At 38.2% G+C, this 13,271-nt stretch overlaps 1 protein-coding gene across 1 annotated transcript in view; it reads right to left on the reverse strand.

Annotated features, from left to right (window-relative positions):
- ube2j1 (ubiquitin-conjugating enzyme E2, J1) overlaps positions 1 to 13,271 on the reverse strand; it is a 48,817-nt gene that overhangs the window by 11,523 nt on the left and 24,023 nt on the right. Inside the window, exon 5 of the mRNA XM_067571614.1 lies at positions 8,663 to 8,768. Coding sequence (XP_067427715.1) covers positions 8,663 to 8,768 — 106 coding nt within the window. The remainder of the gene's footprint in view (positions 1 to 8,662; positions 8,769 to 13,271) is intronic.

The following is a 13,271-nucleotide window of genomic DNA, read 5'->3' on the forward strand; positions in this document are numbered from 1 at the left end:
AGCGGGGTTCCCCAGGGCTCAGTGTTTGGACCATTGTTTATTTTGTACATAAATTATACGTGTGTCCAAACTATTCTATTTGCAGATGATATGCATTTCCTTTGTTGTAACTTAGAACAACTTTTGGATACAACAGAAAAGGAATTGAAAAAGCTTGGTTTGATGCAAATAAACTAACACCAAATTTAAGTAAAACAAAATTTATAATCTTTGGTAATCGTTCAAATAACTCAAATAAGAAACTCATGATAAATGATGCAGAAATCGAAAGAGTGACAGAAATTCAATTTCTTGGAGTGATAATAGATAATACATTATGCTGGGAGACACATATATTATATTAACGTTAAAATATCAAAATCAATTGCAATACTATATAAAGCCAAATATCTTCTAAATCAGACTTTGTTATACACCGTACACTGTTCCTTTATACTCCCATATATAACCTGTGTTGTAGTGTGGGGAAATACATATAAAACAAACACTAATCTAATCTTCATCCTTCAAAAAAGAGCCATAAAAATCATAAACAAAACCACTTATAGAGAAGCAACAAACACACTTTTTATTAAATTAAAAGCACTAAAATTTAAAGATCTGGTTGACTTCAAAACTGCAACTGAGATGGGTATCATGGACACTGGTGGCAGATAGTTTAGCTTTCATATTTAATGATTATATTTAAGAGTTTACTGTTAAAGCAAACAAACAAACAAACAAACAAAAAACAGAACAAAAAAGGGGATAGGACTAGAAAAGTTTTTAACTTCTTCCTACTCCTTTTCGCATTATTTGAATTGTTTACTGGGATTCTGTTATATATGTTTGCTGAGGATTTTGTTTGTTTTGTTTTATTGCTTATATATTTTATTTATTTTATTTGCAACATAAAGAAAACTGAATATATTGGGCTGTAAGGATTTTCAAATGCTAGATCACACACAGCCCAAAAACTGCTTTGAAAAACATCCTTCAATTTTTACAAAAATGCCTGTGCAATTCAAAATAAAGGGGAAAAACATGCCCCTAATTACTAAGAGTACACTTTCTTGCATTGTGCCCTGTTCCACCCCCAATTTATTGTTGAGTTGTCAAATATTCATGCATGCTGTGACTGTAACTGTCCCCTCTAGCCTGTAATGGGCCAGAGGGGACAGTTATAAGCACATATATAGGAGTCTATGACCACACAATTATTTTCAGAGTTTGAAGCAGTAGAAAATGTTGGCACCATGGCCCAGGGGTAGAAGAAAATGTCTACTACACTGAACTACTGTATCCTAAAAACTTAATGTACCTTAAAATAATTTGACAACTGAGGGGTGTTGGAGGGATAGCTCTGGACAGTAGGGTGTGGGGGTATAGACAAAATATTTAAAAAACAACTTTCCACTTAAAATGAGCATTATAAGCTTTACAAAAGTAAGAAATAGTCTGATGTTTTTTCCTGATATCACATGTCTGTCCCTATGCTTTTCTATACAGGAGGTACTTCAGCTTTCAGAAGTGTTTTTCAGTTGTCTGTCTCATGCATTTGATGAAACAGATAAGCTTCTACTTTAATCTAAACAGCTGTCCACACTTTACACACATAATTACGACCTGAAGTGTATTTATGTAGCTACAGTGATTGTGTATTGGAGTCTGAGCACTGCCAAAACATGAACAGCCTGAAAGCATCCTGTGTGATTGTGACTGAGAAGTGACACTGCTGCGTTACTTACATGCTGCTTTCCCTAAACCGCATCACAGACACCTGTTGACTGCAACTGGTGGTTGGTGACTGAAGACACGATTTAGCCTGCAAACTGAATGGATCACAGCCCGAGAAGGGAAAGAGAATTCACTTCGCATAGTTGACTGAAAGATGCTAATGATGCATGTTATTAAAATATTTTAGCACATACTCTTCTGTTGGCATGCCAACTACCTGGAGGTTGCCCTCCTACAGAAGGGTTGATGTTTAATCATATCAGCTGTTGTCATCCGACCTGTTTCTATCACAACAATACCCACCTTCTGAAGCAGACTCAGAACATCTAACTTTGGACAAGCTCCAGTTTGGTATATTTGATTTGCATTAAGAAACACTAGAACCACCTCTGAGTTTCAATTAATAAGAGCAGACATTGATATATATATACCATGTGTGCTGCTCTGTGGGACAAATCTAAGGATTTGGAGCAAACTGGCTGACATGAACATGTCTTTATGACATTGTTAAATAAGCCAAAATACTGTATACTTGGCCGTTTTAATACAATATAGCCTATGAGGGGGAACAAACAGGTCTGTTACCAGTTTTCTGCAGTTTCAAGTGTATGATGTGTAATTTAATTTGACAAAAACTATTACTAAATTATTATTTGTACAAAAACTGGTACAAATTGAGTATCTATTTGGCAATGAAAATCTTTATTTAACAGTTTTATCTTTATTGCAGCAGATTTTCCATTTTCTCAAAGCTTTATTGTTTTGAGTTCACTTGAATCTTTTGTTCTGTAAATAACATTGGTGAAGTGCATGCAACATGGCCATCAGTTAGACCACTAAGTCCTTATACTTTATTAAAAAGGACTTCTAATAACCAATATCACAATATGTGGAATGAAAGCAGGTCTCCTGTATATGAGTTGTGCACTCAGGTGTCAGCAGTGAGTGACATTTTTCATATATATTTCTGCGACATCCCCAGACCTGCACACGGCCCCCTGTGTTTGTCCTGCCACATCACAAGCTGCCCAACTTCTTTGGCAGGTTACTTGTCAGTTATAAACTCAGCAAACTCAGAAAATATTGGACAGCAGCCTTTTCCTGCTGTGCGGGGGCCCTTCTCTGACTGACAGCTCTCACAGTCACCAGGGGCACAGAAACAGGAGATGAGAAACCGAAGAGAAGCGCTGCCTCAGCCTCACACTGAGTGAAAGAAAAGGTCTTCCATCCGGGGGATAAGCAGCCACGTATTTATAGCAAAGTGTGTCTTCCTGTCTATCCACACATGCGTCGGCGTCTGTGTTTGCCCGCCTGTCAGACATTTTTCATCCAGTTTTAAGCAACATTTATACAATAAACTCTTTGGATTTTGGTCATTTTTAACTATATCTTTTAACCAGTAAAGGATTTTAGTCATCGGATGTAGATTTTAAATTGTTTTCAAAAACTGTTCACCGCCGAAACCTCATCTGGCACTTCAGAAGGCCCTATGGGACTCGAGAGTCCCGCAAATTCAACTCCCGCAATCAGCCCACAACCTTAATCTTAGGTGACTTGACAATCAAAAATGTCAGGGTGAGATCAGGAACAACGTACCGTTTTCCTGGTTCCACTGTCCGTGACATTGCTGACAAAGCTGCTGAGGTTTTATCTAGTTTGCCCAGTGTTGATAAAATAATTGTCCATGTCGGCACCAATGACATCCATAATCATTAGTCTGAGCTACTTAAGTCCTTTGTGTGTTTATTCAACACTGAAAAATTCTGGGAGTTGCATTTACGTATCCAGTCCGATCCCCACTTATAGCCGTGGTTACGGACGTTTCAGGAGGCTACTATCGCTGCACACTTGGCTCTCCTTGACCTGCAACTTCCATAATGTCTCCCACATTTTAACCTTTTCTGGGAATGCATCCAAATATTCTGAGGGCTAAGATGCTGTCTGCAAACATTTCATATAGTAAAGCCCCAGTAACAATGGTTCTCTCTGGAACTTTTCTGCTGCATACATTCTAGGACCTGTCATCTCTTACTCTCCATTTTTTCCCCACAACCATCTCAAATAACTCCTCCACTGGACTTGACCATTCTGACCTTCCTCCTACATTACAGTACATTATATGATGCCCAATACTCATTTGGTCAGCTTCCTCTCACCATCCTCTCCCCTGGTGCTGACCCTTACTCCCCCTGGTGGCCATCCGCTATTTCCACTATCTCTGTGATTTGCAACAACAGATTCCCTCGCTGTTTTTCTAGAAAGCAAGTAGGTGAGTAAATATGTGCAATTTACATCCTATTCGCTGTATGCCTGTTTCCTTTCCCTCTGCCCTGTCAATGAACAAATTTGGCCATCACAGCATGGATATAAAGTCACACAGCTGACGGACTCCTAGCCTAGCATGCTAATCATACAGTCTATCTGTAATACCAATGTAGGTGTTTGTTATTAGGCCATCAATCGTTTGGTGAGCTGAATGATTGAGACCAATATGCTGCCAATCAGTGTGGTAGAAGGCGAGGGATTGAGAGAGCTAGTTTGATACCTCAAGCCTGAGTACGTTATGCCATCCAGAACTACTGTGACTAAACACATTTAAAACACTTTGAGGTGAAGAAGGATGAGCTAAAAATCAAGCTAACAAGAGCAGAAAAGCTAGCTCTGACCACCGACTGCTGGATAGCTTTCACAAACGAAAGCTACATCACAGCTTTTCTTAAAAATTAAACCATTAGTTACCAGTTAATGGGTGTCGGTCTATCAAAAACAAAATTAACTGAAACTGACATCCCTACTTTGAAGTGTTAAGTTTCTTAATCACTGCGCCTGCCCCCTTACTCTTCATTTATAGGCCTCCTAAACCAGTTTGTTTTATTTCAGAGTTTTCTGAGCTTTTATCTATTCTTATGCATAAATATGACAAGGTGCTTATTCTTGGTGATTTTAATATTCATGTAGGTTGTCCTCCAGCAACACTTGTAGTATGAAGAACAACTTTATTAGTTGACCGACGTGTTTCGGCTTATATTGCACATATGTAAATCAGATAATATGCATACATTTGGCGCAAAACTGGCCCCTTTCTATGCAAAAACAGTCCAATTCACAAAGACCAGGTCCAGTGATAATAACCACACATAGAGTGAAATTATTAGCTTTTACAGGGTGGGGTGGGGGTGTTAAAGTGGGTTTGGGCTTATCTCGGACTTTCAGCTACCTAAAATAAAAATGTCCTGACAGCTCTGATGGAGCTAAGGATTCATCCATAAGAGCTGCTTTATTACAAACAATTCCACTGTATAAACCTGGAATCTGTGTGTAACAGCTGACCGGTGTAGATATGTAATAGAACACAGAACATTAAATATGGTCAGATCCTGACCAATCTGGTGTTAATGAGGTTACAGCTGCTGTGCCACGTGTGTTAATGTGCACAACCTCTTTCTCAGTTTGGAGACGCACTCATCGTTTCAGCTGCTGTGTGACGCTGCAGCCAGCTGTGGGCAACAAACAGAACATCAGTTCTGATGTTTCTGTGAAATCCTGATTATTGTATGATTCAGACATTAATCTGACATGTTTCAGACCTGCCTGAGTCACATTAGCTGTATGTTGACATTTGACATTTCAGTAGATGATCTTATAGGGTTAGGGTTAGGCACGTCAAGTCAAAGTGACGTCCAAATTCAACACTAAAATGTATTATTTTTGTTCATGAAGTCAACTGTCTGTCATAAGGAAAAAGAAACAATCACTGTGTTGTATGTAATAGTGTGTAAATCATTATCTGTTACATAAAATTCATTTTATTTTATTCATGTCATCAGTGCAGTGCCTATCACATGTGTCTGCGTGATGTGCATGTCAGATCACTCCTCTGTGGCTGCCTGCAGCTACACTAATCAAAACTCAGGTTTAGTCTAATTTTCAGGACAAACAGGACAGGAATCATGATTCGGGACAACTGCTACTGGTAATTGACCATAAAGCTGTTGTTTTTAAACTTCCACTATAGCCCCTATATCCTAATCTCCACACTACAACATATTCTCACGTTCTCAACACCGGTTCTGCAGCTAAATTCTGTAAAGCTTTTAATTCGTCTTCCTTTAATTCCACTTTATTTCCTCTCGAACCAGACGCTCTGGCTTCTGGTTCTTTTCCAAACAGTTTGAAGCATGCTATTATTCAGCCATTGCTAAAGAAGTCTAATTTGGATGAGGGTTACCTTGACCCAACATACTTAACCGTATAAGTCATAACAAGTATTTACTGCTTTTCTGTTGCGTTCAATCATCATAAATGATATATTTTATGTTTACTGTAAGTCGGACGAAAAAAGCAGGTTGAAAAAGTCACCTTGGACAGTTTTATGACATTTTACAGACCAAATGATTAATTATCAGATTAATCAATGATGATAATCTTTTATCGCAGCTCTAATCAGATTAGGATTATATTGTCAATTCAATTATTAGTTGTTCAGTCTGTACAGTGATAGAAATCAGATGAAAATATCCATCTCACTTTTCTAAGAGTCCAAGGTGATGTGTTTGAATGTCTTGTTTAATCCAACCAACAGTGCAAAACCCCAAAATACTCTAAACTATAAAAAGCATCAAATCCTCAAACTAGAAAAGCTAGAATCTGCAAATTTTAGGCATTTTTGCTTGGAAATTAACTTGAACGATTAATTAATAATCAAAATAGTTGCTAAATAATTTTCTGTCAATCAACTAACCGATTACTCGACTATTTGTTTAAGCTCCACAAAATTTCATTTAAACATAATTTTTTCTATATACAACAACAAATCATTTATACACATTTACAAACTTGCATTTTTTCAAGCAGAGCTTTTAATAACCAGATTTAAAGGATGATTTACGAGCACACACTTATTGATCATCACTTGAAAAACTCAAAATCTCAAACAGACTATAAATAACTCCTTTGAGACAACTAGACAAACTATTAGTACCCAGGTTCACTGTCTGACTCATCAATCTCACTGTTAAGAGGCAGAACAATCACTTTATTTAGCCTGAAATCTTTCTAAATCTGCAACATCTGTTAGTCTGGAAGTTTAAACTCTTGTCCTCTCACAGTGTCCGTGATTAATGCCGGGATCACAAACTGCATGAAAACTGGACTTTCAGCCGTCAGAGAAAACTCCCTCACAGATAACTGAGCCTCCTAGCTGCCTGTCAAACAGCAAACAAACCATAAACATTCTCTAGACAGTCTGGATCTGAGTGGAGTCCTGCGGGGATCAACAGATGTGAAGTCCGACGGCTGCTTGCTCTGCCTCCGCTGCAACCAACAAACTCCACAAATCCATTCAACAGCTCCACCATCCACAGCCAGACACACACAGCTGCTTATTTACTATGGAAATACTGCTAAAAACTGGCGCTGACTATTTCCAACACCATGGCACTCCAAGCTCATACCCCTCAAAATGTTTTGGGGGGAATTTTTCCAGATTAATCTGGAAAAATCACATCCTTGAGAACCAAGACAGCTCTTCTTAAGGTAACCAATGACCTACTGCTGACTGCAGACAGATCTTAGTTCTTTTAGCTTTATGCGCCACATTTGACACAATTGATCATGGTATCCTCTTCTCTCAGCTTATCAAGCTAATACCTCACCAACAGAACCTTTTCCGTTGCTCTGGGTAATTCTGCTTCCTCGATGGCTCAGTTGAGTTTTGGTGTCTGTTCTTGGCCACCTTCGGTTCTCCATATACATGCTGACTCTCAGCCATGTTATTCAGAACCATGATGTGTTTTACCACTTTTTTGCTGACAACAGTCAGTTGTATTTGCCATTAAAACCCACAGATCCTAGCAGCCTAGCAAATCTTACAGCTTGTCTCTCTGATATTAAATCCTGGATGTCCCCAAATTTCCTTAAATTTAATGATGATAAGTCTGAGGTCATTCTGTTCGTCCCCCTGATTTCCATCAGCTCTTTTGATGCTAACCTTGGCGATCAAGTCAAAAATGTTGTTTGGTCATGTTTCTTCCAGCTCAAGATACTCTCTAAAATTAGGCAATTCTTATTAATTGCTGATTTATAAAAAGTTGTATGTGCTTTCATCTATTCTTGGCTTGATTACTGCAACACACTTTACTTGGGTATCAGCCAGGACTCCCTCCACCATCTCAAACTGGTAAAAAAAAGTTGCTGCTCGACTTACTAACAGGATTAGATTTCACATTGATATCAAAATCTTATTGCTCACTTTTATGGCTTTGAACGACCTTGCGCCTACATACATCTCTGGTTTATCGGCCTGGTATGTGCCCTCTCGGCCATTAAGATCCGCAGATGGAGCCCTGCTGGTTACTTCCAGGTAACAGTTGTTACTAAGGGTGATCAGGCTTTTGCTATTAGAGCTCCCACACTATTGAGCTCTGCCTACTGAACTTAGACACACTGAATCAATCTCTTCTTAAAACTTTCCTCTCCTTCTCTGGCATTATAGCATTTTCTCTGAGGGAAATGCAGTGTGAAATGAAGAGCAACATGCCCACTCATGCTCCCTCCAGAGACTGGGTATTTTGGCGATAATGAATTTGTCATCTTGCAAAAGCAGGACTGGCTTGGACACGCTCCTTTGCCTATGTGACAAGGCAGTTATTAGTAGGAGGCATGCCCAGTGAGGCTCAGGTGCTGATTACATTACATGCTTGTATGAAGTTTGCAGTTTTAATGCCGTCTAATCAGCATCACAGATGTCATACCCACACTGATAAAACCCTCAGCCTGTGTGTTTGCTAATCCAGCATGCGAAGATCATATCATCTGTACGATACACAGTGTTCCACGCCATTCTCCACACTCACCTCATTATCACTCTCCATCCACAGCGCTGCATACACAACACATGCTCTGCAGAGAGTAGAAATTGGAAGGGTTTTCATCAACCAAATCTTACTTTTTGGCAAGGGCCCTCCTCTCCTCTGGGGTATAATCAAGAGATCCTATTGCTCCCTCTCCTTTTGTTGGCATGAATCCGATTATAGCTATTAGGGCGGTTCGTACTGAAAGAGAAACAGATAAGAGGAGAAATAAACAAAGAGGAGATGAGGAAAAATTAAAAACAGAGCACGTTCAACATTGCTGAGTAAAACAGAGAAGGTGAAATTACACGACAGGCTGCACATGTGGTCATGTTCAGTACCCATGTTACATAAGTGGGAATGATGCTTTGTTTCTGAGCATAAGCCTGGATTTAACCCAGCCTCTGTGAGGACATCCACCATGCGTCTGCACTCACATTCTCCAGCTGGCACGGGACACGTTTTAACAATATGGTCGGGGTCAGGGCTTTGTTTGTGTCTACAGTATGTTATGACTGGCTGTGTTTGGTCTGTGCTCCAATCTATGCATATACTGAATAAAACATCTGGAAGCACATTATATCTGACGATCTTTGGAAGATAAGCCTAGTTTTAGGGTTATCTACATTGGATTTTATTGTAATAGGTAGCAAACAATGGGCCTCATGCAAGAAACACTTGTATGAAAAGATTAACAGCTGGCTCAAGGTATTTGTGTCCACTATCATGTTGTGTTGCAGCTGACAGTGTAACATCATCTACTGTAGGCTGTAATATTCTCTCCTCTAATATCTTTAACAAAACTGCCTCTCATATTAGTCATGCAGCGCTTTGCTTTAGAAAAACATTTTTTAACATCTAACTTCATGTCAGAGCGTTCCCTCTTTGTTTTTGTCACAGTAGAGTGCTGCTCTGATGGATTCATATCTTCAACCTCAAATTCTTCTTTTTACTCTTTGGGAACATTTTTGTGAATGAAATTTGCCCACAAATGGAGCAAAAAAGGGCATCTTATAAGGCAAATTTAGGGCATCAATTATGATAATGATCAACTCTCCCAATCTAGTAATGATAATAATTCATAAATGATATTCGTCAATACTTCCTCTGAAAATGAGCAAACAGCACATTTGTTGAGGGAGTTTATTGCATCTGTCTTGGAACATTTGTACAAACAAACTCCATGAAACATATGAAACCAGGTTATTCATCTCACTACACACATAATTCTGACAGTATCCAGATTTATGAAGGGGGGGGCTCATCATTCTTTTGCTTTTCTACTGTTTACCAGTAAATTGTACTGGCGCATGTTTCCCCTCTTTTTGTCTCTCATGACCTCAATGGGATAGAAGTTTATAATTCATTAATTATTATTATCATTTTTTAACAAATATGTGTTTATTTTTTGGGAACAGAGAGAAAACTACAAAAAAACAAACAAACAAAAAAAACCCCCACAAAGGAACACAGCACATCCATAATAACAACAAAAACCACAGTCAGAAATTAAACACAAAGCAGTTTTTTCCTTTAAAAAGTACAAATTGAAATAATTTAAAAACATAAAAAATGAGAAAAATGACAAATCCCCTGAAAAAAAGCAAAAGTACAGGGTTCCAAATCTTATTGAACACACTCCCTTTGTTGTCAATTTCATTTTTAATTGGTGGAATTTGTCTCTGATTCACAGGCGTCCAAATTTCGCAGTAAACTGCAGGGCTGCAGCTAATGATTTTATTCATTATCAATTAATCTGGTAATTATTTTCTCGATTAACTGCTGGGTCTATGAAATGTTCAAAAATTGTGAAAACATGCCATTCACAATTTCTTAGCCCACTCTGATGCTTTCAGTTAGTTTGTTTTGTGCATCAACAGTCAAGAACTAAAGATATTCAATTGACTGTTATACAGTATGTCAGAAGAATCAGCACGTCCTCACACTGGATCAGTGTTTGGTGTATTTGCTTGAAAAATTACTGAAACAACTAATCCATTATCAAAATAGTTGACAATTTTCTGTTGATTCACTAATCGATTAAATTAATTGTTGCAGCTCTGATACATTGTGTCTCTACGGAACATCGCTGGCTTCATCCATGTCTTAAAGTGATGCTTTTTGTCATGGCTGATGTAAATGTCTGTTACGGCTTTATTCAGACATGACAGGACAATGGGCCACAATTCCCATGCTGCATTTGCCACCTGGTGTGTGAGACAGAGAGGTGTCACTGCTGGAGAACAGCAGTCAGTTGAAAAACACAGAAGAAAAAGGTGGATGTGTAAGAGTTTTGCTGGATATTCAAAACATGTAGTTTACATGAATAAAGCATTTAAAATCAGATCTGATTGTTTTTGTGGTTATATAAAGAGTGCTTTTTACTTCTCACACTGTGAGGAGAAAGAGGATATGGGGATGGGAGGTTCAGTGACAAATTTTTAATGGTGATCTTAATAAGGTGGAAGAAGATGTGCATTTAACAGCTCTCTCTGCCTGAGTGTTATGGAATAATTGGCAGGCCTGACTTTAATGGAACATGGGAGCAACAATAAAATATATCCCCTGCATTAACACTGTTCTTGTTACACTGACTGACCACTGACCAACTTAGAAACTCAGACTAACTTAAGTAACTTGGGCTGAAAACACATCTGCTCACCTTACAGACAGTGATCAGAAACCTGGATCAGGTGCTGTGTTCAGTACTCCAGGAGTCCAGGTAGCATACTGGGCTCAAAACTGGAATTAAAGCTCCAGGTTTCTGATATTTACTTGCACTCATTTATGGTAGTCATCAATGCTTTGTTAAATATTACCAAGAGAACACTTCAGTTGTTACAACTCACTACTTCCTCATTATAGCGTGTAACTTATAAGAATATGGGATCATGCGGGGACACGGCAGCATTTGACTTCACTATTATTCATTAAAATATTGTATCTAATGGCTAGTTATAAATCATCTTTCACAATAAAATACTGACAACCTTAACGGCAATAGCATCTTCACCACCAATCTGTAACATCAGTTGAAAATCTCCTACTTTATGAAAAGAACAGTTATTAGACTGGCAACATTTTCCCTTTTTCAAACAGAGCTCCTAGGAGTGACAATGGATATCGGAACTACACACCCTGTCAAATTATGCAGTTGCAGCACGGCCTGAGATGAAAACCCATTACATAAATTGGACTTAATTCAAAGTAACCAGAAAAATCAAAGTAAAAGCAGAAAGTTACCCGTTTCCACCAGTGAAGTTGTGTTAAGTGTGCGCTCTTCAATTAGTACAAGAAGAAGCAGTAGCACATTTTACTTTGATAACAGCAGTAAGTCTGTTAAGTCCCTGCTAACTTAAATTTATCCTGCTAGGATAAATGAATGAGTGTGTGTGTGTGTGTGTGTGCGTGCTTTTCCTCCTTGTCAGGATTCTATGAAAATGTATCTAACAATGTATGGCCAAACGTATAAGAGGTATTGATAGTCTGTTGGATGATATGGTTGTTGTAAAGTGTTCCTGCTTTGGTTGATTCACAGACATGGTTGCTATTTATTGTTTTTATTTGATCTTTTCTACATTTTATTGTTTTTATTGTTGTATATTCTTTTTGGCAGACTTGTTTGTATTTATTTATTTGAATTTTTGTCATTTTACTGTTTTTATTGCTGTATATCACTCTTGCCAGACATGTCTGCTAGTTATTTGCTTTATTTGACATTTTATTGTTATTACTGTAGTTGTCATATATTGTATATCCTTCTAGCCCATAAAAAAGCTTAATGCTCAGTCAATGTTCCCAGAATAAACAAGTAATATGTATATTTTAAAAATTACTCTTACTTCTTACCCCTGAAAAAAACAGCTAGAGGGAAAATGTACAAATATATTCATAAATAAGTATATATTTATAAATGCATTGAAATAAATAGAAATATGTAAAATATGAAAACAAATATCTCCTCCAAATAGACATCAGAGGGAATGTTTGAATTACTTAGCCACACTTGATTAAATATGTAGGCGTAGCATATGAACTTAAGCAGGAGCCAACAGTAGTGAGTGTAACCCTGGAATCACTAAAGCTGGCCTGCCTGTGATGTTTGGCAGTACAATTATCCAGCCAGGCCTTCTGTGGTCACTCCAAAAAGGACGAGAGACAACTTGTACACAACACTTTATAAGCCCAGCAGGGGAAGTGAAATCTCTAAGGCATGGCTAGTCATGTGACCTGCAGTACCTGTTAGAAAGAGCTTCAAGGCAACCTTTGTTTTTGATTTAATTCTGTTATTGATTTGAGCCTTTTTTTGGTCATGAGAGGGAGTCGATAGGGAAAAAGTGCTTTGAAGAAGATGCACCATCTCCCACTGAGTTCCGTCTGATTAAAGTCCCATGCTGAGAAGTTACATGAAAGCACCACTCAGCAAAAAAAACAGATCACCAGTAGAGAACTAAAATGAGATCTTGGTAGAAATACATTATCAGTTTTGACGCTGGAGGTACAGAAACATGGCCTTCTGCCTATGTGCAGGCTCACCATCAGGTAGTGACCAACGGTAAGTATACACGCTTGGTCATAGGAAAATCTAGAACCTCCAAATGTCACACCAAAAATCACCAACAAATCGCCAAGACACATGTTAGTTTTGGGACAGCATTTGGGTGTTTTACACATTTTAAACTTCACATTGCATAAATTGGCAAA

Source organism: Thunnus thynnus, chromosome 18 (assembly GCF_963924715.1).
Source record: "Thunnus thynnus chromosome 18, fThuThy2.1, whole genome shotgun sequence".
NCBI lineage: Eukaryota > Metazoa > Chordata > Actinopteri > Scombriformes > Scombridae > Thunnus > Thunnus thynnus.